Consider the following 27587-nt stretch of genomic DNA (forward strand, 5'->3'; position numbering starts at 1 on the left):
CTTTTTTGTTGTTTCATTATCCAGTACAATATTTTTTAACTGTGTTTTTTATAAAGAAAAAAAATACATATATTGTTACGCAAGACAGATGATAGCTTCTATAATATAGATAGAGATAATCATCTTATCTTATAATTTATAAAAAAAATACCAGAGTACATGTATATGCCACCGAATGATGGTCACCGTTAGCATATAATAACTCTTAACACTGCAATATAAATATCCGTCTGCCTCATTCATTACACTTGACTACATAACAATGTTCTGAATATCAGGCCAGTAATAAGTTATATATTACATTAACAGCCCTACTGCTGGGCTAAGGCCTTGTGTCCCTTTGAGGAGAAGATTTTTAGCATATTCCACCACGTTTCACCAATGCGGGTTGGTGGATGTATCCACCAAACCGCATGTGACTGAAAATCATTGAAATTAGACCTGTATGCAGGTATCCTCACGATGTCTAGGAGTTGGGAGATTAACATTTTTGAAGTTTGCGTTTCGTGTCTCGAATAGAGAGTCCCTCTGCACATTTGCGGATACAAAGTGCGCACTTGAATAATCCCCTTTGAGAAAGGGTTCAGTACCAAAAATGGTCAGAAAAATATTATAATTTCTTTTTTTGAGATTATTATATAACGAATAAAATGTCGATAGCTTTATATTTTTAGGTTAGGTTAGTTATTTAAGTAAAATTAATCTGAGGGCCATAATAAAAAAAGGAAAGAATAAACTAAACTAAAAAAGATCGGTATATGTCCTTTATTTTGACTTTATTTATTATAAATTAACGGTGCTTATAATCCGGTGACGTATATGAAGCAATAAATATATGTAACAAGTAATTCAATCTATTTTTATTTATATATGTTCAATCTATGTAAAACCGTTTTTTTTATTATGACACATACAATAGCTGTATTCAAATGTTCCTGGTGCTGTGTTGATTTCTCGTGAATTTTCGTTTCCATATAAGTAGAAAGTGTGTCTGTCCGATTCTTGTAAACTTTGCACAGATAAAACCTATTACTAGAAATATTTAGAGAGCTGATATATTATAGATTTCGTTTTTTTAGCAATTGTTATCATTAAAATAACTTATATTTTTTATGGTCTTTCTTTCACGAACAAATACTTTTATACCAAAAAGTAATTTCTTCTATATTATAGAAATCAATATACGGAGATTTCGTATGTCTGATTTCATTGTATGCAAATTTTAAAATCGTTTCTTTTTTCAATCAATTTGTTTATATAATACTAAGAACATTGGAACTATAGTGAACTATATAATGAAATATATTTATATACATGTAATATATATTATATAGTATTTATTTTTATATTAAACAATTAAAATATATATTAATGTATACTTATATGTATATGTATTACCTTCGCTAAAAATCTAATTTGATAATTTCACTAAGCCCCAGGCCCTATGTGATACCTTATCGTGCAATGATACTTTCTATTTTTCTTAAAAAAATATATGTGCAATATCCAGTACAATGAAGATTTTTCATCTCATCTAATAATATATAACTATAGTTTATTAAATCACGTATACAAAAAAAATCATAAAATAGCCATCGCAATTCTTTATTTTGTGCAAGGAAAGTTAATCCCCAAGAATTTGTTTCAAATAATGTAACATCGTTATAATAATTTAAAAAAATAGCAAATACTTTTTTTAAGAATTCTTCTTGGTTTGAAAACTTGTCATCGTATTACCGTGATTGCCGTTACATTATTTTTTTTTGAATGTTTATAATAAATAAATGATACTACCCACTTGTATTTATTTATTATATAAGTATATATCTGCTCGATTAATATACCTCTGACTTTTCATTGGTGTTTAGGTCTTACTTTTTTAATTTATTAAATAATCATCTACGGCCAGCTAAGTTTGAGTAAGTAAATATTTTTATCTGTCTTATTTTAAATAATAATAAGACGTACACAATTATTATTTTAAAATTAATTACATTTACTTCAAATTTCAGATTACTGCTGTAGTAGTATTTTTGAATATTATATATTATGTAAGGATATATTATTTGTTGTCCATGTACTTGTAACAGATATTAATTATTTATTTCACGTAACAAAAGCTTACTTAAGCTAATTTTTATTTTATGCATCGCTTAAAAAATTTGCTTTTAAAGCAAATTTTCTTATTAATGTTATAGTAACTAATGGTCGAAATTCCATGATAATTAATGATTTTATAAAAAAAAAGTTATTTACTCTATTATATTGGAAATATCTAAAATGTTTTTTATTGATAAAGACACTGTGCATCATGTATGTATATACATAAAAAAAAGAAACTAAAAGAGATGTTGAACTGTTTTGTTTTGTCTTTACCCAATTTGTGTAAGTTTGGCGCTTAATAATGGCCGAGATATCGCCGTCGTGGCACCAAATACTAACTAAATTATGTTAAATATGAATGTGTGTCACTGTATTTTAAACCTTTAACCTGCTGTTTATTTAGCGGCTACTCTTGTGGGAATGTGGTCGCCTCCACCCACAGTCCTGTCCTCATTGAGCTTCTGACCATCTATAATTTACACTTTAGTCAAGTTAAACCGAACCAATCAAGTTAATTATTTTTAATATCTACGTCCACAGTACCAAGTCTAGTAAAGTTTCTAGAAAATTTACTATTTGTTTAGATAAACATGCCGACATGCTGAGTAGATACTCAGCATGTCGGGGGTTTAGATTATATTCATTATAATCTATGGAATATTTTAGGTTTAAATAAATAAAAGAATAAAGTTTTAGTCTTAGCCATAATTTTATTATAAAGCATTTGAAATAATTATTAAAAATATTCAGGGAAGCACCGAATTATTTTCTCTCATCAGAATTTAACAAACATAGTGATATTTAAAAACAACTACGATTAGGTATGTACATTACAGGAGAACTCAAAACAAATAAACAACTTTGACATTGAATTGACATGTCAGTGATCATAATTATTAATAATCTATGGTACTCAATATAGATTCTTTAAAAATGGCGCTTTGGTTGTCATCAAAGTCGTTATCAGAACTTTAAAAGTTAAATTTAAGTGGATGTAAGTAGTTTAGTGGAATATTGTTTCGTTATAATCAACGATAATATTAACTGGGTATCAGGAGTGTATTATATAAGAGAGTTATTAGCGAATCGATGATCTAAGGTTTGTTTTATTTCATTTTTGATTGGATAGTATTTACATAATACAGCATAACACAACGACGTAGCTTAATCAGACGCTCCTTCCGTTAGTACTTTTTTCCTTTGGATTTATGTAAATATGAATAAATCTATGCCGAGTTCACGTAATGAAAAATAGTTTGATAATATCGACGTAAATTAAAAGGGATCCTATTGATTTTCTAGAAAATAATTTATACTTTATTTTAAACTTAAACGTATGTTAAATACAGTGCGATGAGTTGCCCTATTATTATTTATATTATTCATAATATTTATATAGTACAGTATATGACTAGCACGGTTTGTATATCATCAAGTATAGTGAACGAAATAAATGTTATACTATAAAATTCTATATTTTAATTTTATGGTTTGGAAAACTTTCTAATTAATTAATTGATTAAATACAATTATTTAAATCGGCATTGTGATATTTTTAAAACTCCAAAATGCTTTTTTTTTAAACTTATTTACGGTAGAAATTTCAAACATTATACTTCTGTTTCGTCCTGTTTTCGAGATATAGCTTACTTTAAAGTTGCTACGGATAGATTGTAGTTTAATATATTCGTCAACTTCTTATGCTGATCGGACGAAGGTGTAAATGGACCGTAATCTTAATTGACAGGTACTATTCTGAAAGAACACACTTCGTATATATGTAAATGGCTAAAAGCACACATACATTACAGTACCTATATTTTATTCTCTGGTAAGTTTTTGTAATACAAAAAAAATCTTGATAACTTTCGACCTTTCTTTCCTAAACATATTAATGCGTATAATTTTTCTTCATTGTTAAAATTATATTAAGATATTCTTGTGACGCCAAGCAGTTAGATAAGAACGATATAATTGTATTGATTAATATGAAAACTTTTTTTATGAGGTTCTTGTTTAGAAAATCATGTTTAAAACAATTGCGGCTAACACTCGCGAAAAAATCTTGGACAACTTGTGAGGCCAGAACACCTCTTAACTAACACGTTGCAAACATATTAAAGGGAATTTTTGGTTCGCGACCTTGTTCCTCAGTAGTACTATCTAAGAGTGATGTAAGAGTGTTAGAAACATCCGCGAATATATACAAGTAAATCTATATTTTGTATTTCGTAATAAGTCAATAAGAAAGTCAAAAAATAATCTAAATCATTTTAAAATCTTACATTACATCAGGCTAATTTTAATTAACTCGATTGGAAGATTGTTCGGTCAAAATATTAACTAATTTTCATAATATTAGGTGTCTAGTGCATAGGTATCAGAAAAAGAAGGATGTTAGGTGAAAATATAACTTATCAACTTCCGTGCGTCCTCAACTCCCCACGCATTGGAAGTGAAAGTCGGGCGACACGTGCTGCTGCGCTGCGCGAGTGCTGGTGTCGCCGGTAGTTCGCCCGCGCTCCGCTAAAGTATTTCGATATAAACAAAGCGTGCCGCCGTGCCGCGTCACAGCACCGACGTCTGCATTCGATTGTTCGTCGGCCGTCGCTCTCGCGAGTCGCGACTCGCAGTATCGCTGTCGTACTCGTACCTCTGGCTCTACAGCCATCGATCGCGCACGCCCCGCGCGGTGCGCTCTCTTGTGTTATCATTGGTGAACGATGGGGGACACGTGACACGCGTGCAGCGCCGCGATTCGCCAGTAGGCCGGACGGCCACGTGAGCGGCTTGCGGCGCGCGTGGCCAGTCGCGGCGTGACAGCGGGCGCGCTCGTACCGCGCGCGGCCGTGCCGCGCTCTCGATATGAGCCTCCTCGACACGCTGCTCGAGGCGGCGCGCTTCATCGAGCTGCAGGAGAGGCGCCTCCAGGCCGGTAAGTGGCGAGCGTGCGCGGTGTACCCGGGCCCGCGCCCTGCGACGGCTGACGCCTGCTGCTCTTGACCTTGAACGCCACGCAGCCGCGGTCCGCCCCGCCCCACGTAAACAAAGGAAGCCCGAAATTCGCCGGTTACGAGAGCCGCTCGCTCGAGTGTCGAGTTATGCCATGTTGTGTTTTTGTGTGAATATGGAGAACGTGGTGTGATGTTATTAACTTTCAAGAGAGTATAACGTTCGACCGTCCCTAGCCTACGTCGTCCCGAGCGAATATCGGCAGTGCTATGTATTTCAACACAAAACTTACACTGAGGCGATAAACCGAGATGCGAGCGATTCTCGTCTCTATCACTCGCACGCGATTTCCGACCCGGCACTACTTTGACGCTCTCGACAGTTTCTTTCTCAGTGTTCGCCTTCACTGCGAGTTGTGTGTAGTTGCAATGACATCACGTTAGTTTTCTCTAAAGTAATATTGGGTATGTGTTCTTTTATATCGTACTCATTTTGTACACGCACACCTACGCTATATTTGCGCATGTTGAGTGAGCGGTTACTCGTTCGTAATTCACCTACCGAGCGTTTTCTTTTATTTTACGTACAACGCTGCGTCTGTTGAGTACAACGTAATCAAGGCGGTAAAACGTAATGCATTGGTCAGTGAGTGCGACGCTGGCATGGATGCGGGCAATCGGTCAGCTGATCGCCTCGTGTCGAGGCCGGGGCGGGAGCGGAGAGGCCGGTGCAGCGCAGAGCGCGGGGCGAGGTGGGGTGGTGACTCGTGATGTGCACACGCATCCTGTGACTGCCTTGTTTACTCGAAACATCCTAATTGCGATATCCATATATTATTTAACTTTACTTCAAAATAAAGCCCAAGGCAATTATTTCACAGTGGTGTCGCGTCTGCACTTACAGTTATACGGTGAACATATGCCTAGTATAAGTCTAAAACGTTCTTATTTTGCAAATTGATAACGCTAAGATAATCTATACGATAGGCTACTTTCGATTACAACAGATGTTTCATTTTCATAGATTAAATTTAATGAAAATGAAATGTCACAAAATAATAATCTAACAATAACTTGAAACGTTCAAATAGAGCTTTATAATAAATCTATATACAATAAATATTGATTGACTATGAAGAAACAATACTGATTTTAGAAACGCTTTGTCAAGTAAAAAAAACATGTAGTTTCACTTTAACACAAGGACGATTCGTCTGGTGTCTAACGTTATCTGGTTTACCGATAACTAAGCATCTATACACGTGTATTTATGAACCGGCTGGTTATTTGTGAGACCACTTCGTCGTTTCTGCTACCCTGGTAATTTTAACATTTATGTCCCTCTTTCGTTTTGGTTATTTTATTTATAAGAAGAAGTGTGTGTGTGTGTGTGGCTTTTGGTTTTTTATGTTATTAATTCTAATGTTTGCAGGTCGCATATCAAATTTTTACAGGCAATAATAGAATATAAGTTGAAGGCCATTAAAAAACCCAAGAATGACATCACTAAATAATAAAAAAACAATATCTAAAACGTATTGTATATGATTTTATCTACGGATACATTTTGCTTATCTAGAATGCATTAGTAATATGTACGAAATATGAACGATTTTTTTTTAATAATATATATCACAATACTTCCATGTTGGTTCATACGAAACTCAGATAAATCTTAAACATTTTTTATGTATAAAATATGCCGTTTCTTGTAAAAAAAAACGTAAAACTTATAAAGCAACTAACACTACTTGAAAACCCAAATTGTTGCTTTAACGGAATTAGGTATTTTATTAAAAATACCTACATCTTTGGTATTCTACAAAACATGACATGTTAATAATGTCTATCCCAATTGATGTAATTGCAGAATTATAATTTTTTAAAGTTAAAAAAGAACTAACAACTTGCATTTTTTACGTACTAAATGGGAACAAAATAAAATCAAATGTTTCTACTACTACTCAAACAAACAATGACCTGAATTTAGTTTTAAGGATTGTTAGCAGTAACGTTAGGGCTTCCACAATATAAATTATGTGTAGTTAAAAAAGCATCCGCTCTGTCATAGATATTAACGCGGTAGTAGTAGTAAGTGGCCTTATGCAAGCTCGTCTGGATACCACGCAATCAACATAATATATTCTAACGCCAACTAAATACTTCGGAGTATTGTGTTCCGGTTTGAAGGATGAGTGAGCCAATGTAACAGACACATGGGACATCCCATCTCAGTTACCAAGGTTGGTGGGGCGATGCAAGGAATCATTAAATTTTCTTAAGGCGCCAGTCTGTCAGTCTGTAAGCATTTATATACTTATCAGGTGACCCATTTCTCATTCCGCCTATATAAACTATAATATAAAATAATAATAATAAAAAATAAACGATAAGTGTTTTCACTTTAGCCGGCCACACGATTAACAAATTAATTTCTCTTTAATATTCTAACTTATTAAATTAATCAATATACCTATGTTTTGTTTTCCGAAAAATGAATCCTTTTGGAGGAACAAGGACGAGTCCCAGTCCAGTCATCGGTTATTGAGTGAGCTTTTGTTATTACAAGGGTCATTATATCTTAGGTGATTAGAGCGTATGGTTGTCAGCGCATTGACAATATAATTAATAGGTTCAACTTTTTACTATGCCGATAGCAGCAGATAAGTCTGCTATAAATAAAAACTGTAAAAATGATAGTAGGTAACCCACGGCTTAAAAAATAGTCCCAAAGTAATTTTGATAGTTGTGTGAGTCTCTAACATAAGGCTTTCTTTTTGTAATAATACTTTGTTTTACCTGACGTCTTCAATGCTTCCGAAGTACAAGTGTGCGCCGATGTGAATTGATTTTGTTTAGGTTAGGTGATGATATCGTCTTAAAAAAATCTGACTGGGTGGTGTATCGGAACTACGCAGTAAATAAGTAGGCTTGGTGAATCTTATCACCAAGGTTTCAGTGAGGTCGTCACGAGTACCCGGCGATCAGAACGGTGAAAGGGATTGTATGACCTCGCCATATGCGTCTACACTGACAACGCGTTCTTTTGTATTCAGCTACACGTTAACTTGACGTCGATAATCATATGAGTCGACGAAAGTTTTGCACAACGTGTGGCTTCAGCCTAACAGGGTTCCCTAAAATGGGTTTGGTTAAAACCAATGTATACGGTATAACCAACGATAGCTATATTTTAATAAACATATACAGGTTTTCTTCGGGAATACAATATTATTGTTTCAACACAGGTATATTCTGATATGCGATCATTAAGTATTTCAATTGAGATAACTCTGAACGTCTTAGATTTTGCCAGCATTGTCGAGAGAGGTATGCCTTCCGGTGTTACCCAAGCATAAAAGCAACAAATAGCAAAAAAATATATTTGTATATTGTGATGGCAATTAGTTTAAAAGTTTCACTAGAAGAGGAGCATTTTAAGACTAAGGACTTAATTAAATAGCTAAATAGGAATGATTTTTCCTACAGATTACATACATGAGTGTTCGACGTTGTTTAATTTATAAACCCTCTTATTATTTAACACTGAATTAAAGTTTTAAAATTAAAGGAGAAAATTTATTTATTTATGTTTAATTATAATATTTACACATACTTATTTCCCTTGATTATACCGCTGATTTGAGGTCAACTGAGATAGAAATAAAAACTTAATGAAAGCCGTAAATAAAAATATGCGTCTGCCTATCTCGAGAAAATAAAGATACGCTAAATTTTATGTCATATAACATATATGGCATAAAACTCAGTATATATTTATGTATGTAAATAAAAAAGACAATACCGTTTTATAGCAAACGGTTTAGCTTTTGGAACAATGGTTTGTAAATGTAACATATCTTATAATAAAGAACACGTACGTTAGTACAAATTAACCAAGCACAAAATTCTAAAACGAATAACATTAATGTTTAATGTGTTTTTAATTAATGACTTTACCAACACATTTTGTACAAGAATCTAAATGCTTATCATATAAGGTTACATGAATCAGTGAGCTTTCGTTGCATGATACGCAGTCATATCTCGACTTCCGGTGGGTGGATTCCCCTCTTCATAGCGTTTCCACTTGGACTCCCGTGTCGCGTTAAGCGTTTTATATCGATTGTCAAACCATGGAAATTGTTAAAATGTATCTTTATATTATTATTATTACAATATTTAGTTTCTGTCTTTAGTTATGTTGAACAGAATTGATCTCATCGTGTCAAAGGAAACTGAGCAAATTTCATGAGATCGCGTATTCCGAAAATAGAATCTAGACATGATGCTAGGTTGGATCGCAACCTGCTAAACCGGCAGGTGTGGTTACAAGAGGTATATGAAGCGGGGAGAGGTGTTTGTCCGGGGGGAGAGAGCCCGGGCTGCACGCTGCACCGCGCCAAGGTCAGACGTCGCACGCATGCGCCGACTCCCTCCCTCGCACGACCTTATCGGTACCTGCACCCACTTATTCATGTGTTCCTGTGACTTGCACTCGATACAATAATCGTTCCCTCCTTTTTCTCGCGGCAAAGGATTACGTGACCCATCGGCGTAAAATGTACATTGTTCAAGAATAGCCTTGAAGGGTTTGGTATTTTTCTAGAATTATTTTGAATATAAAATATTTTTGCAAATATACGTTTAATGAAATAAAGAGAGTACTTAATTATTTCACTTCCGTAAAATACTTCCTATGATGGTGGTACATGTATATGATTTTACTCAAAAAAACTATGAAATTCTACGTAAAATATATATTATGTTCAAAAGAACAATGTACCAACATGTGTCATGGCGTAGGAGGAAAACAGTACTCATGTAGTAGTATCGTATAACATAATATAGAAATCCTATTAGTCAAATTAGCGCTCGCATTGACACGCAAATTAGTCTGTTCAATTCTGTTTGGATAACCCATAGTTTACGATAGAACTATGTAATATCATTTTACTGAAATAACGGTATCTGTAATAGTTTTAGTGTGATATTTAACTAAATATTTAAAAAAATTCAAATTAGTAACAGTGCGTCGCGTCGGCGTCGTCACTTAACCGTCTTTTATTAGAAAGTTAGCGATATTGTGCATAAGGAGCGAAGTGCGGGACACGGTGGACTTCTACATTCGCACCGTCGCCAACACAACCCGATTCGGTTGCAACGTTCCATTCACCTTATTCGCCGCCGTCGAGGTTCAGTGACTCCGCCGGTGACCGACTAACTCTTCAAACACGTCATCGGCGTGCTAATGCCGCCGTTTCATCAGCAACAGCTATCGCCGCGCTGCTCTTAACATTCTGTAGGTGTATCGCGGCGCGGCCGTTGTTGCGACCTCGTTTCGAGGTAGTCGAATGTGACGCGCCGCGTGTCGACGTCGGGCGTGCAGCGTTATGTAAAATGAGACAGTGCAGCGGCGAGTGTTGCGCTCGACCGCGTGCGCGCCCCCCGCCTGCAGTCCTCCCCTCGCGATTTCGTCCGGCGGCGGCTGGCGAGCGGCGCGGCGCGGGGCTCGGAGGTCGCGCTCCTCCCGCCTCTGCCCTCCGAGACGCGTTGTAGTTCTACAATCCGCGATCGGCGGCCGCTCAGTCGTCGAGCGGAGTTCGTCGGCACCGGTCGGCTTCGTGTCCGGGAGCCGTTTTCTCTCTTTGCGATATCGTGACGTATTACAGCTCCGGTCGCCTTCGACGCGCAGCCATTTCGGGAGTTCGTAGTGAATCCGTGGGTGCGTTTGCGACGGTCACGAACGTCGAGCCGGCGGTTGCGGATTAAAATAGCGTTCGTTATCATCGCAACCTCGAACGGCGAGACGAGATAGCGCGAGGTCGGCGGCACCTGCGCGCCGCGCCCCACGTGCGCGTCCGCTGCAGCCGACAATTAGCAAGTGGTAACCACTGGAGCACCCGCTGTCCCCTCTGCTCCTCGCCATCTCTCGGCCTGGCTACCACTCTAGAATTGTCTGGACGTTGCTCATTCTAAAACAGATATAAAGCATTTATTTCAACTGGTAATTTCGTATTATCTGAAACCTGAATAGTACTTTGAATGATATTTAGCATCAAAGTTACTCGAAAAATATTTAATTTTAAAATAACCTTGACATGAAATTAAAGATCTGAGAAGAGATATTTAACCAGCTAAAATATCATTTAAAATAATATCGCAAACGAATCATAAAATAATGAAATCGCTATGAAACCAACATTGTCAAATATTTCACCTTTGAGCGTATTCACTCGCGATGTTCGCAGAATGGTATTTACGTTAACGTTACATATACATATTTTGTTATTGTTATTAACGTACCAAATATTTTATCGGATTCAAGTAATTTTATCTTAATTCAACATTGTATATACAATATTATCACAAAGGCAGTATTCGTTCGGTCTTTGTTTTCTTTATGTAGAGAGATTAAAATTTATCTACAGGTTTTGTTTCTTGTGAACACCAAATCACCTTGATAGTGTTCATATATCTTAGTATGAGAATTCGACAGTACAGCAAAGTAACGCAGAGGGATATGAATGAAAACAATGACTGCAATAATAATACAATTAACTCAATGTTATATTGTAGAGTTGTACAAATCGGAGAGTGCACGGGATTGGTTTTACCTGCTTCTGTGGTTTGTGCGCGCTGTACATTTAATTCACGTTAATTGGATATAAATAAAAATGCAATTTTTAAAAACAAATTATATCGTGAGGCAAGCACCAAAATAATACTTGTATAATGACGCACATACCAGATCATTAATTACAATGGAGGTTATCATTTTAATTATAAAAAAGAACTTGAGTAATTTGCTGAAATTGTAAATGTGTTTTTTTTTAATATCATTTGATTGACAATAAATCTGAATTTATTTTCAATCGCTGTCTCGATATAATATTATTTCACTTCCGTTTTGAAAAAAAAACTACATAGGCGATTGTTAAATTATTTTCAGAAATTCATTTTAAACATAGTATATATATATTTTTAGATTTGTTTCCGTGTGACCAATATGCGATTGATATTCATGCATAAATTCATTTAATTGTATTACCTTATTGTACTCAAATTACCATTTCGATCTAAAAGGTAACTCTATTTTTAACGATTTTCGATTAAAATCATGTTTATGCAAAAAAATTAGTTCAGTTGTTTCTTTATAATATATATTAGTCAATTCATTCGCATTCAAGAACTATGTGACGTAATAAAATGCTATGTTTAAAAGAATATCCGTTGGTACTTTATAAATGAAATCTGTCCAAAAAATTGTATTTTGAGCTGTTTGTATCATTTTAGTTACTTGATGATTAAGTGCTTACGAACTTTGAACAAAGATATCATATTTTTGTGTAATGACTGCTGGGTAGACCTTAGCAAGTAAATTGGCTGTTTCTTGTTTATTACTCATATTTGTTCTATAAGAACAAGACGGAGACGGCAAATCTTCAGACAAAATAAAATAATCGATCAATAGTAGAACAAATTTAGATAATGTTGCATAATGTTCAAACCTATTAATATAGCTTATTAAAATCGAAAAAGGCGTAGACATATACAAATATTACATTCGCTAATAGTTCTGCTATATTTATAATAAAACATAATTTCACTTAACTTCTTATATCCACTTCTTATTTAATTATACATACTAACTTCTGATAACAGCTTCGTCAAACAGTATGCCATTTTAGCGCAAATCCAAAATGAAAATCATTATATCATATAAAAGCTTTCGGCCAATGATGTAGCAATTCGATTTTATTTATTTATATTAAAGTGGGTGGAATGCTCATTCCCAAACTAAAACCCATTTTCACCCACTTTCGGACCAAAATTGAATTTGATTGTATCTTTTTTGTATGTGACAATTTTATTAAAGCTGTATGTTCGGCTGACTGGTCAATCACTTGACATGTACATCATAGGCATTTAAAAATTGAACGCAGTTGATATCGTGGTACAGCTGGCATAAAATGAAAAATCAATATGATTAAACCGTATTTAAGTTAAAGTCACACGAAATACTTATTTTCGATGTTATATCTAAAATTATTCAATTCTATTATTATTGCACAGTTTCAAGCTAAGTATAAACAAAGGAATTTCAAAACTACTTTTCTAGGTTAGTAGTATCTATATTTTGTATAACTACTAATGCATATTTAAAACGAAATACAAATACTGTTATAAAGTAAAAATGTTTGATATTAATTTTCCATGGTTTTTTACAAAAGACCACTAATTGTTGCATAGGTTCATATTTCTTACACATTTTTCTTTATTATAGTGTATAAGTAGTATCTCTATACACTAAAAAATATATTTCGTGTGAAAAACACCAAATAACTATTTTACAGTAATTCATGGATACGGTTTTTCGAAGCGACGAAATTATTACTAACCTATTTAATTTAGTTAACCTATTTAATTTTAATGGCCTTTATATAAAAAATATGTTATAATTTATCTTATCTTATAATGCCTAAAATCATTTTGTTTTTCGTAGCTGGGACCATGTAATAGGAAAACATGCACAGAGATATTTTCACATTTTGATAATAATGCATTTACAAACTGTTTGATCTGACATAGTTTCACCACTACTCGGAAAATTGCATTGCTCTGACATTTGTGATAGTCATATTGCAGATTCAATTTAAATTTAATGTGAATAGTGGCGGATAATCCGTGCTTATGAGACCGTTTTCGTCACGGAATTGTCATAAGGATAAGATTTTAGCGTGATTTATGGAATGGTATATCCTGTAGAAACAAAAATCGTCAATACGATTCGCTTAGTGACAACTCACGGCCATACTATAGCAATACCACAACAATGATTTTGAATTTTAACTCTTTAACTAATACTTTATGTAGAGCCCGCGATTTATTTTGGAGACCTTACTTTATCAAAAAATAATCACGGTATAAATAAAAACAATGTGAACGCCGACCTTTGATTATACATGACTTTGAATAGTCCCTAATTAATAATTTAATTTAAAATAAATATTTTAGTTTCTTTGCTTTTTACGCAAACGCGTCTGCTTAGCAGGAACTATGTCTCACAAACAATGTTATTAAGTATGCAGTACTTATACCTATAGTATGTAGTTTTTGATTGTCATTAAGAATATATATTAATTATTTTTATCACCCAATTCTGATAATTAATAAGTTTAAAATATGTTGCTTCTACTTCTGTATTAAAATGTTAATATATTTTAGCAAGATAATCTGTTTAATTTTTTGATATGCTATTTTATTTTGTCTTAGTGCAATTTCTAATGGAGTGAACTCTAATTTACAAATCGTAGCAAGAGTAACGAAGTTCTTATATAACATATAAACACATACACGTGTCCGCCGGTCTTAGTTACGTAACAAATATGGTATAATACGTTTACATTCGAGCCGATATAGGTACTCACATTATGTTCATTGTTTAATGTTTTGATTTTTGTGAGTTCAAAATAATTGTAGTATATTTATATAAATGAGTCAGTATTCATAATTATTAGTATTGATGTATTATATATATTCCATGTATATAAAAATCTGATTATTTTTTAACATGTAGAACAGATTGTGCTTAATATGTTCTAAATCTATTCTAATTAAGAGAAGTCATGTGTTAATCAAACTACGCAAGAGTAATCAGCATTAACTATTGTTTGTTTAATATTTCAAACAATGTTGCCCCATTCAACGTGTTTTCATCGACATGGGCACCGCCCAACACGTATACATTAGACCTGACTAACAATAATGTTTATAGGTTCATAACCAAAACACCTGCTTTTTTATGTAACTTAAGTACTAACTAGTTACTATGTACTATTTTCGCCACCATTAAACATCAGGGGATATTTTTTATAATTATATTCAAAATATGTCCCGGACAGTAAATATGAACGAAAAAATATAAACAAAAATTACCAAAAGAAAAATGTTTTTTTCTCTTTTGAATCGAAAATGTCTGCCAATTCGGTTGCTTTATGTACCAGGGCAACACGCTACTGAAGGAGGTAAAGATAACAGTTACTATTGCGTTGGCGTCGGAGTGCGACGTGGAGGGCGGGAGGCAAGTGCACGTGCCCGTAGCTCCATGCGACTGTGCATGCTGTCCTCCCCCCTCACTTGTTGAACACATCCACACTATCAGTGGCGCTGGCCTTCGAGCCACATGAGCATGACACCTCGCCCATTCTAATATACTATCTCACTCATACATGTTTGCGCTCAAAGCGCTCTCTTCTTTCGTGCAGAAAATATCTTTTACGCAAAATCGTATGGAGTATTTTATAATACAATTAACTTAAACCAAAATATATAACAAATGGTGGAATTTATGTATCCACATAGGTGTTTAGGTAACTTTTTTCATACATTTTTTTAAATGTCTTGATTACTATTAAGAAGTATTATATTGTAATCGGTATATAATCTAAATTAACACGTTCAGTGCCAGCGACACGCCTAGCGTGTTCATGCGAATTTCTATAGCCACGCCGCGAACACGCTAGGCTTGTTCTAAGAATTTCAGTGATATCTTAAAAACTAGGCTAAATTATTCATTCAAACTAATTGTGTGCAATCTTCAAGCGATAAGCTACTGAGTTTTTAAGTGGCCCGTTAAAAATAATATTTTTTTTTTATTTTACAAAAAAATGTCTTTCGTAATGCCGGCGACACGCTAGGCTTGTTCACTTATTAAGGATAATCATAGATTGTCAAACTGTTTTTTCAACAAACCACATTTTATTTATGGCTTATTACCAATTTGTTGAAAATTGAACTAATTTTGTTATTGTTTTCTCAAATTTGCGGAACTTTGTTACATTTTTTTTTTGTACAAATATCTATTATTATAAAAATTTATACACCTTTGTAGTATAAATAAAAATTTTAACAAAAAGAAAAACCGACTTCAAACAAAACACTATTTTAAAACAAATTAATATGCACGAAAAAGTAATAAAAATAATTGCGTATTCAACATATTTTTTAGAGTCTTCCTAAGTTAAATGAAATGAAAAATATTAGACTACTTAAAAGTCGATTTACGATTATATAATGTAGTTATAGTTATTGAATCGAATTGATAACCTCCTCCTTTTGGAAGTCGGTTGAAAACTATATAAGCCGTAATTCTGCCATTCCTATTTAATGACAAAGTTTATACAAAATTGTCTTACTTTGTGTTATGTTGATACTGATTATGTATTACAAGTACCTATATGTTAGTTCGATTAATCATTAACTACCACATACATACACCAAATATATAAAATTAAACACTAAATAAGGCTGATTTACCTTAAAAATGTAAACTCATGTCAACTTCAAATTCGTGTTACAAGAATTGAAGTAATGAAACAATAAAACGAGTTTAGCTTACAAGAAGCTTGATTATTTTTTAATTATTTGCTTATTAATTATTACTTATTTAATTGTTCTTTATTATTATATCAAGACATGTGCACCGAATCGATATCCTATGACCTTTGAACGTTTCTAGCAACTAATAAGAAAGTGAACGAAACAAGTGAGATAAAAATTGATTTTAGAAATTAATAAGTATGTATTTGAGAAAACAAAAAAAGAAGGTGGATTTTTATGGACACTTTATGAAGCGAAATTTAAACTCTGTTTTAATTTGTATTGAAAGTTCTATTTTATTTTATTTGATTATACCTTGCTACTTTCAAACTGACCCGCGACCTTTGCAGGGATACAACAGTAGATAACAGGTAACAGTATATATCATGAACAATTTTTTTATTGAAATACGAACTAAATCATAACGCGATAAAAAGTATATATCAAATTCGACACTAATATAAATATGATATGTGGGAATTTATTAAAAAGTTTTACAACCACTGATTACATTATGATGTTTACTTACTATAAAAGCGGTTTTTTGTCATAATTCCAGGATAAAACACTGACAACATTATTCTAAACACCTTAATTATTGCATAACACAAGAAATATTAACTAACAAAGACCGTTTTAACAAAAAAATTATCATTTTTTTGTTCCTGTGCCAGTGGACACGCTACGCTTGTCCATACAATTTATCTAGCGATGCCGGGGACACGCCTAGCGTGTTCGCGGCATTATGTATGGCGGCATCGCTATGAGCATAGGAAAAATTTAGGTGGCAGTGAACGTGTTAATATTATGTGAAAGTAAATCCGTCGTTCTTTCACGACCAAACCGCTGAACCGAATTTGATGAAATTTGGTAATCCAACCAACACCCTAAAACGCGAGCTAAGCCGCGCTCGACTACTAGTAAGTATAACCGAATTGTAATAGTAACTAATTTTTTATTGTGATTTGTTGACGTCAAAATTATATAATTTGATTGGGAAGAAAATCAATACGTTAATTAAAGTTGAATAAAACAAATTTTATCAAATCCATGACGCCGATTATTTGTGGAAGTTTGAATACATTGTTGTTGATTGTTAGTCACCGTGAATTCGATCAATCGTGCAAAAATTATTAATATTTTAGGAGTACATTGTTGGTTTCTCTGAAAATATATTATACAAAATACTTTGTATATATATTTATATAGATTTCATTATTTTAAACACTCGTTTCGTAATCTAAAAATTTTAATTTGACCCTCGCTAACGCACCCTAATAATTTCACGTAATTTTGTGTGCAGATGATAAATTAAAAAGTGAATAGAATAACAAGTTAATTAGACAAATTACGTATGTGTGTTGTTGTAAACATTGAATTTATAACAATGAGGACTAGTGAAGTGCAAAGTTAAAAATTATCGTGCCAAAAAAAGGATGGGTATATTCATGGAAATCAAAGCCAATTTGGTCACTGCCAGTTACCGGGGACGTGGTGCTGAGCCGCAGCTATATGACACAATGAATGCGCCCAGGGATGCCTTCTACTCAGACACGCTGCATACCATTGCTATAAATACTAGGGAAACAGAATTTGGCAGTATAGTCGAGCCTATCCCTATTATGCTAAAGACTTATCAACAATTTCAACCAAACGGTCACAATAACGGCTATGGACAACCGCATTCAGTAATAGCTTCTCTTAATTCTGCACCACCGTCACCAACGGTCGAAAACCCGTCCACTTCGACCAATCAAAGTCCGGTTAAAGAAGAAGCGAAGGACAAGCAAAAAATCGCAAGGCCTCCTAAAAAGAAATGGATCAAAGAGTATTTGGGTAAGTTAAACTAATGCTTGATTGCACTCCTAAAATTATTTTTCGATTTGATTCCATTAGTAATTACCGAAAAACAACCATTGACCTATGTGATATTGAATTAGTTATAAGTGCCAATAATAATTGAAACAGTTTTGTGACTCAACTTAAATGCATCGTTAGTTTACTTTTTTTTAATGAAAAATGTGTTTAATACGTAATATGTATACTTCAGTAAGATATCATTATTTTTTATTTTAAGTAATCGAACACTCAATTTATCGACTGTGATTATCTAGTTAGTTTATGGAATTGCTATAATTATAAATATGACATAATAAAGCGTCTTGCAAGTATACAGTTATGAGTTTGCACTACGAAACCAATAAAATCAATACAATTATTTCTTTGCGTTCAAAATATATTGTAATTAATTGTAAAAACACTGAACAATGTTAAATTAAGCTATAAATAACATACAACAGAATAATCTTATATTGTTTTTTAAGGTATCACATTGAGTAACTTTATTTTTAGCATAGTCAAATGACAGGTATTAAGTAATAATAATATTATACGTAATCGATAGACGCAAATGCACTGTTAAAATCCAATAAAGATGAACACTAGTGTGTCTGATTGTAGTATTGCGCAATAGAAGTTTCTAAAGCTGCCTCCCACTGGGTTACAAATGGGCGCCTGTACGTGTTTACATCACGACTTCTCTAAACTATATTTTTTAAATACTAACCGAATTGAGAATATTTTCTAAACGCTCCAATTACGAGTACTTTATTTATTTATTGTATCCATTAAATATTTAATTTATTTTTTATCCAACTCCAATTAAGAGACGATGTAACAAAAAGCCTATTGGATTTATCAGAACATCGATTATTTCGTTGTTAACGCATTTGAAATTAAAATTATGCCACAATAGTAACATAAAATACAAAATAAAAATTTGAAGTAATTTTCAAATATGTGTATTTCATTATAATCTCAAATTGTTTCAACATTAAGTAAGAAATATACAAACATACATACATACATTTACGATGTATATACACGAGGGAAAATGTTGTAGTCCAATAGTATAATTAATGTTTGTTGAGAATTATTGCTATTAATAAAGGGCATATAAACCTCGCCGATGAGAGTTTACATACGTGAAAATGTATTACAGGAAAAATAACTTCTGGAAATGCTTAAAATATATTAAAACGTGTATCTTAAACGTATCTCTTTCTTATAGTATGAAAGTTTCGCGGCTGTAAAAGGAAAGTAATTGAAGTTACTGATAAAAACTAATTGTAAGGAACTATCGTTTTTACTCATATTTTCAATATGACTTTATTTACAATCATCGTAAACGCGATCGCGTTTGTGTTATTGTGACTATCTTAACAAGGTTTTCTCTGTCTCACATCACAAATACTTATTTACGCAACTTTTGATCTTAACTGTTGGTATTAAGGACTAAATTAACTTCACTGGGCCTTCAAATCGTCATAGTTACGTGTAAATTATCGTGGACTAGTTGATATCAGTTCTAGGCATTGGGCTTCTAGAACACGTTTACAGACTTCAGTTTAATTAGCAGACATATTATATATAACACTTCTTAATGTGTCTGATAGATAAGTGTGCTCAACTACCATCTATTTTTCACGCGTTCCCATAGTAACCAAAACGTTTATAAAATCAAACCTTAGATTTAAGTACTACATGAGATTTGTAAATAACTCTACAACATTTTGCACTACATATATAAGACATTATTCACTTCATTACTTACATCCACTATAATTGTAATTCCAAAATCCTGGTACAGCATCGTAGACATTTGAAACGAAATTTTATAAAGTTTATTAAGATTCAAGTTATAAACGTCAGGTGAAGCGTGTAACTTTCTTCATAAAGAAAATCGCGTCACAGCGTGCGTTAGTTATTTAAATGAACGAAGTCTTTATTTATTTGTTGAATAAATACACAATGCTTTTATATTTCATATATTATAGATAGGTAAGTATCGGCCGCGCTGACATAACTATTCAGATAACAAAAATAATTCTTACACGTGCTGGTTAGTAAAAGAACGTCATAAAATGTAGAGCGCAAAAGCGAGGTTGTTGACTTTACGATAAAAATATTATTGGCAAGCAGAATTTTCCCTGTCATTTGTAGTTTATTTGCTTTCATATAAGTACATATTTTTTATTTTCATAACAAAAAAAGAAAAAAATATTTATGTCAAATTAATGTCGTTTTTATGCACTTAAATTATGTATTTTTTGGACAAGTTGAAGTAACTCGTACTAAAAATAAAAGTAATTCTACTGTTTTTTGGTAATATTTTATAATAAGTACCAACGACGGATTTTGTTACGAAAAAAAAACTACTAGGACGGTCGTCGCTTATACGCGCTACACGTAACTGTCTGTCACGTGCCGACCTGGACCTCCCTACGCCATATTGTGTTCTATCAATTTTGGCCTCGCGCTCCTCTCCACTTCATCCGCCATCGACATAGGCAAAGCAACCATTGTTCCAATTGCAATAATATAGTCAGTCGTCTTATCTTGTGGTCCATCCGGACTCATATGTTGTCTATAGCAATTGAAAGCACACGATAACACGAAGACTGAAAATATTCAAAAAATATGACTTAGTAAATGGTATTAATGATGAGTTTACATGTGCAGTGTAAGCGATACCTGTATGGTTTTATAAGTTTAATTTTACTTTAAAGTATGAAGGAAAACGAGGATGAATCTTCTCCTACGATTCGAAGAATTGGCAACTTCGCGCGGCGCCATGCGCTAGTTTTACCAGGAGATCATATATACTAGGAGACACACTTTTAACGTGCCAAACAGTTTACTTCCATTCATTTTGATTTTTCAATAAAATACATTATTAGTACTTTAGTGATATTGCATAACATTTGAAACATGATTATATCGTTAAATGTAATTTAATATTTCGTAATAAAAGCTTTTATATTTTCATCTGTACTCGTCCTCGAAATGCCAATATCACTATTTTTTGCTCAATCTGAACCACCCGACTACGACATAAACGCCTACGACAATCGGGAGAAGTTCGATTATGACGCACGAGTAGACTCGGCCGTAGCTCCTGTCCCGACATGCTATCCTAGTGGAGTGCAATAGACAGGAGCTATTACGCCATAATGTATTTTGTTTTTTTTTCTTTAAAAAATAATTTTATAATTTTTTAAACCTTAAAATAGTAATTTTGTGGCTAAAATAACTTGGTGACATTTTTGGGAACAAAATAATACTTTCAAAAAATTCTGATTGAATTGCGCCTCATAAATGTTTTTTAAAATCGCATTGAAATTAATTCGACTAGAACCGTTGTTGTTATTTATTCGTTGACCTCTGTAAAAACAGTTTGGTCGCTTTGGTATCATTGAGGATAAATATTGAATCAAATGAATACTTTTTCACGGGATTACTGTAACTGATTGATATTTTTTTTCTGTTGAATTTAAAGTGAATAATTTTGACATAAAACCACCATTGGCACCCAATGTTGGTTTTATGTCATGAGAACATCACGTAGACGTATCATGTTATTTTAATTGTTGAGATCTATTTCATCGAGAACACTTCAAAAAAAACTGTACACCTTTTTTGTTAGTCTAATCATTTGCTTAAGAAAAATATTTGGAACATTATTAATTAAAAAAAAGACGTAAAGTGAAGATGTAGGGACGTCTCGGTGGTATATTTAAAAGGATATATTTTCCATGTATAATGTATATTGATATTATAAATACGAATATTACACTGTGTCTGTCGCTTATTCACCGCGAAGCAAGCTTGAACCACAAGTATGGTCTTTTTATACCTTACGCCTGAACCTAACCCAAGCGTAGTCGCAGGCGACACTAAGTTATCTATACACATATTAAAGATATTATACAAAAAAAAAAAGAAAACTACGTGTTAGTGACCGATTTTTTTTGGTAGAATATGCATTGCGAATCATTAGTAGCTTTACATAATGCGACTTAATGATTCAAAATTGTCTGTTAGAGTCTACTCGCAATGGGGCTTCGATTTGATTTGTAATGAGTGATTATTTAAATTTATTAAAAATGATAACTAACCAAAGTCGAAATTGTTATTCAAAGTCACAAGTTCACCAGCCTTACGGGTAGGTACATATCTTAGACATTTTACCTATTCAAATGGACGTTAAACGTATTAAAACGACAGGTCAGTAACCAACCGCCCACTGATCCGTTTTCCTTTTATTATTCTTTATTATACTCTATTACAATGAAAATTAAATATCACATTTGTGAATAAATGTAAAGTCTAACTTTAAAATTCATCGTGTATATTATGTATGTATATATTAAGATTGTCTTCTTCATCTTAGATATACATTTATCGGTATCATAATTGATATTGTATAAACTGTTATTCAATTTAAGGTTCAAAATATTGTATGATAAAGTATAGGTTATTTTTATTTAACAGTTGGAAAATATGCTTACGTATTAAGTCATTCAAGATTATATAATTTTTCATTCCACAGACTGCATATAATAAATTCTAAGTATCATTATAAAATACGTCATTTGTATTGCGTTATTTATTATTAACATGGTACGCTTGATAAACGTGCCTTGATAATTTTATTCCGCAACGAACTCTTAAATACCCGTATTTTCGGAACAGCGAGTACTTAATTCCGTTGGAGACTAGATTTTGAATTTTTGATAGTAATATCGTTTGGAATCAAAAGATTTGAGAAATGACAACTTTGATTGATAGACCGTAGATGAATGTGATAGAAGTATTGTTTCGGCGTGTGTAGTTCCATTTTTGAAATTATTCAAAATTTTGTCGCTTGTAAAACAAATGTTATGTAATGCCAACTTTGACAGTTGTCAATTTGACAATTTACTTTCTCACATAGAAACGGCTGGCCTCATTTTCTTCTGAAGGTTAGAATGTATTTGTGTAACATCTATAAACGACAATTTGCCAATGCCATGGCCATAAAAGCTTATGTTATGGATTGACGATAACATTATCAGGATAAAAATAGAAATACTGTTTGTTTGTTTTATGAAATTCTTATACAGAATCATTTTAATCCCGCGAGATTGCCACAATTAATATGCTGGATAAGAGGATAGTCGTGTAATTAGGTATAAGTCACAGTAAATAATTTTAATTAGTAACGGTAAAATGCTTTGATCTTGTCATGACCCTTTCTTCTATTCTTGAATTAAAAGGCTTGGAGTTCATTTAACCATGTAGTTGGTTTTTCGAATTTGTCGGCGCTACACTCCCTTTTCCTAACACATTAGAATATGCTCTACGATTACTTGAAGATAAAATTGACATTCTTGTAAAAACATATTATACTAAAAAGAATAGTGTTGATAAAATAATTAGCTATCTATTTATAATGATTATAACGTCTGAAACGTTTTTTCGTATATAAACTAGACAGAAATAACTTTTCGTGGATTTTAAATATGGATCGTTTTTAGACTGAGGCTTAATTTTACTTGAATATTATTCATTCGTACCGCCATACAAAGTTGTAAACGAAGAATATAATGATAATTACTAATTGCCTCAAATTGTTTAGTTAATGACCATTTTGCGTAAGCAATTTTTATAATATGTAGTAAGCAACGTAAGCAGTTTTCGCAAGACGTCTGTTCTACGTTCGTAATATTATTATACGTTACGATCAGCCTTTCGGGTTAGAATAGCGCGAGTCGACGAGCAGCTGATTTTCGGCGTAGCAACTAGTAATGTCAAAAAACTGGCGTGCTTACTCTGTTTTATTTTACGTCATTCGATAAACCACGCCTTTGTTTTCTGTCTCTTTTCCTCAAGTCAATTCAAACGTTCTGACTTCGTTTTATGTCCAAAAAATATTTGTAATACAAAAGAATATGAACTTTATTACCTACGATATTACGTCGTTTTTTAAATACTGAAGGAGAACACGCTGAAGTATTACAACCGTCTCATTCACTCGTATACGACCTTTCGTTTCATCGTTGTTGAACTCTTACCTTGGTATGTTCGCCTAGTACTTTACCGCCACAGACTGCAGCCACCGATGAGCGGTTGACACGGATTTGACATGTCGGCCATCGTCAACACGTCCGTTCGTAGGTTGTTTCGAGAAAATTAAACGTAGTAGTGGTTTTCTTACACGTAGTTCTTTGTTTACAGAGGAGGAGCCGAAGTCGCCTGTGTCCGTGCGACTGACAGGAGTATCGGTGACGCGTAGTAATGGCGTGGTGCGGCCGACGTCGCCGCCGGTGCCGGTGGTGCCCCCTGCGCCTGTGCCTATCGCGCCCCTCGCGCCGGTCCCTATACCCGCCGTACCGCCCTCCGTGCCCCTCGACTTCGTACAAGAACATTCCAGGTCGCGTAATACAAACAATAGTCATGGGTGAGTTATGTTCTCCCAGTAAGCGCAATGCTCAAATCAGCTGGTATTGAATTCATCGTACCCACGTGCTTGCGAATTTAATTTTGTCTGTAATTTTGTTCTGTTATGACGTCAACACTTAGAAAGTTATAAATTACTAAAGTTGAGTTACATTATTTATAGTATAGGTGGTTGACGGCTGCGAATTAAATTAAAAATCATATTTTGAACATATTTCTCATTTTAGTTAATAGCGCATAAATAATATAAACTATAGTTTATTTTTGTTTCTTAACAAGGAAATATTTTGTTAAAACAAAATGGAAATTCAGTTCATAGGAGTTTCAAGAATAAATAGTTAATTGGGTTAAGTTAATAACAAATTGCCCTTTAAATTCGGAATTTGATCCTTCGTTAAATTTCAATTAAATTTTGATGAAATTTCGAGTTGAAAAACCTTTATATATTTAGAAATGAATACCTGCGCTATTTGAACCACTTGTTCGGTCGGTCAGCTGAAATGATAGCATAATATATATCTATCATAGCAGGGCACTATCACTACATCGTAGATATAAACAAAGTTGCTTTCCGCTGCCTGTCTGCCCCTGTGTTTCCTTAGATCTTTAGAATTACGCAACGGCTTTTAATGCGGTTTTTTAACAGATTACAGAACAGTAATTCAAGACGCAGCTTTTTATGTATAATACATGAATACTATAGTAGAGAAACACTGATAATTTTAGAGGTTCATAACGTGATGTCGTAAATAAAAACATTTTTTGGGCGTTTACATTTCAAACGCTGGCTAAATCCTAAGGGATAGATCAAAATAATGTACTAAAGTATTGTACACCTTAAAAAGGTCTACTAAAGTATCTATCTCTTAGTACAATAACCATGTTTTTTTCCTTTAATATTTTATTCTTAATCGTCAAACCTTAATAAGAGGCTGCCTTATAGTAGGATATGAGGGAGTCACTACTTTTTCCAATCATAAAGCTATACACAGCGGTTAAAAACGTAAAATTTTAGAAATTATTAATTACCCTTTTTTATTTATTACCAAATAGCCAATACCAGTCGGAAACTTGTAAATATTAAAAAATTGCAATAAATATACAACTAAAAAAATAATAAACCGTAAACATTCTAATCAACAAAAATCAACCAGGCATAAATTACATTTGTATTATACATATATTATCTGGTATGCCGTATTTGCTAGTGAATACCAACTTTTTTAGATGTTACATCTATTTCAAACCGAATTTAAAAGAGGAGGTTCTCATTGCAAAAAGTACCGGAATAATCGGAAATAACTTTTTTCTTTACAAAACGACATTGATTATTACTTTAAAACCGACTGGGCTGAAGTAAAAAAAAAATTTTTCAAGGTTATTTCATTGTTACTTAACATTGATAAGTTTTTATTTGGGTACATTAATATAAATTTTCGTTTCTAAAGTATATTTACTATATATTTTAATATTAATAGTTAAACGGTACGAACCTATAAATAAATAAATAAATAAATAAGTTATATACTAAATAAATAAGTTTTAATAGTGTATATAAGGGAGTTTCTTCGACTTCCAAGATATACAGATAGTTATGTATAATATAAAAATGCATTATCGTTGAATACAAGGCTAAAGAGGTTCTAATTTCGCTTTTCATGGATTGAACTAAGAGAACAAACGTTCAAAGTGAAATAAAAGCATTTGAAAATTATAAAAAAAGCATTTAAAAAAATCTACTCAGTTGTACAGTTGATCAAATATCAGAAACAAATTCACAAAATACCCTATTGAAGTAGGCTTTTTCAAGCATTTTTGATTCGTCATTTTACAAGACTGAAGCTACCGATTCGGAATGTAGATTAGAATCGACAAGAAACTTGCTAGTCTTCTAGTTGAATACAATGATGTATGTACATATATACTCGTACTATATCCTGCCTGGAAGTCAACAAGTATAACTCTACGCTTTTTATTATCTATATAATCTTGTATTGAATAATTTTTAGTGTATTGTAATTACAAATGTTTTGAATTATTAAAGGAAATGGTTTGGATTAGTTTAAGAAATTTAAAATATATATATACATAAACATATTGTCATCATCAGTGGCGGATTCTTCTAAGGCGTTTAAGACACACCTGCGCCCTTCCCTCAAATGGCAGAGTTCTGCTTTGAAAAATCTTAAGCTTGTTATTTGATTAGTATTATAATAAAACTCTAAGTACAACTTTGATAAAGTTACCCTCAACGGATACGAGCCCTTCCCAAAAGATAATTGTGTACTATATGTTGTTTTAGATCTAAGATCCGCGATATGAAAAAATGTTATTCAGGAACAAATAGATTTGCAGACTTATTTAATAAAAAATCTAGACAAAACCTGCGTATCCAATTAAGATTACAGTGGTCAATTGAAAACAGCAGTCATTAATTTAGTTTTTTGTATGTTTCTGGTTAATGATTGATAAAAAATAGTGCGTTGTTTCTGTTAAACTACTTAAACATAAAACCTTATTTTTGTAATTCTTACAATTAAAAAAATATTTATTTCAGGTTTTACAACTTTTAAAAATAGAGTTGTCCAGAAAGCCAATTTTACTCTAAGTTATAGCCAGTATTAAAAATATGCAGTTTAAAAAAATATTATGTCTTTGATAAATAACTTATATTATGCGGCCTAAATCTTTTAGTTGAGAGTAGAGCAAAGGTCTGCAAAGATTTTGATTAAAAAAATATATATTAAATAAAACCTACATAGATGCCTTAGTAGTGTCGACGAATATATTAAGTCCTAGTAGCATCGTCCATGTATTATGTGGCGTTATATATGTAAGGGGGTCGAAAATGAATCAGTAATTGTATCCTTG

General features: G+C 33.0%; 1 protein-coding gene across 2 annotated transcripts in view; it reads left to right on the plus strand.

Moving 5' to 3' along the window:
* Positions 1 to 4888: 4888 nt before the first annotated feature.
* Positions 4889 to 27587, plus strand: part of LOC124533229 (max-binding protein MNT-like) — a 31194-nt gene continuing 8495 nt past the window's right edge. The window contains exons 1-3 of one of the 2 annotated variants that reach the window (XM_047108429.1): positions 10586 to 11061; positions 17740 to 18272; positions 24495 to 24717. In XM_047108429.1, the coding sequence (XP_046964385.1) occupies positions 17873 to 18272; positions 24495 to 24717 (623 nt within the window). In that variant the 5' untranslated portion in view covers positions 10586 to 11061; positions 17740 to 17872. Of the gene's footprint in view, positions 5039 to 10585; positions 11062 to 17739; positions 18273 to 24494; positions 24718 to 27587 lie in introns of those variants that run through there. The other variant, XM_047108430.1, reaches the window with a different exon arrangement.

Source organism: Vanessa cardui, chromosome 10 (assembly GCF_905220365.1).
Source record: "Vanessa cardui chromosome 10, ilVanCard2.1, whole genome shotgun sequence".
Classification (NCBI taxonomy): domain Eukaryota; kingdom Metazoa; phylum Arthropoda; class Insecta; order Lepidoptera; family Nymphalidae; genus Vanessa; species Vanessa cardui.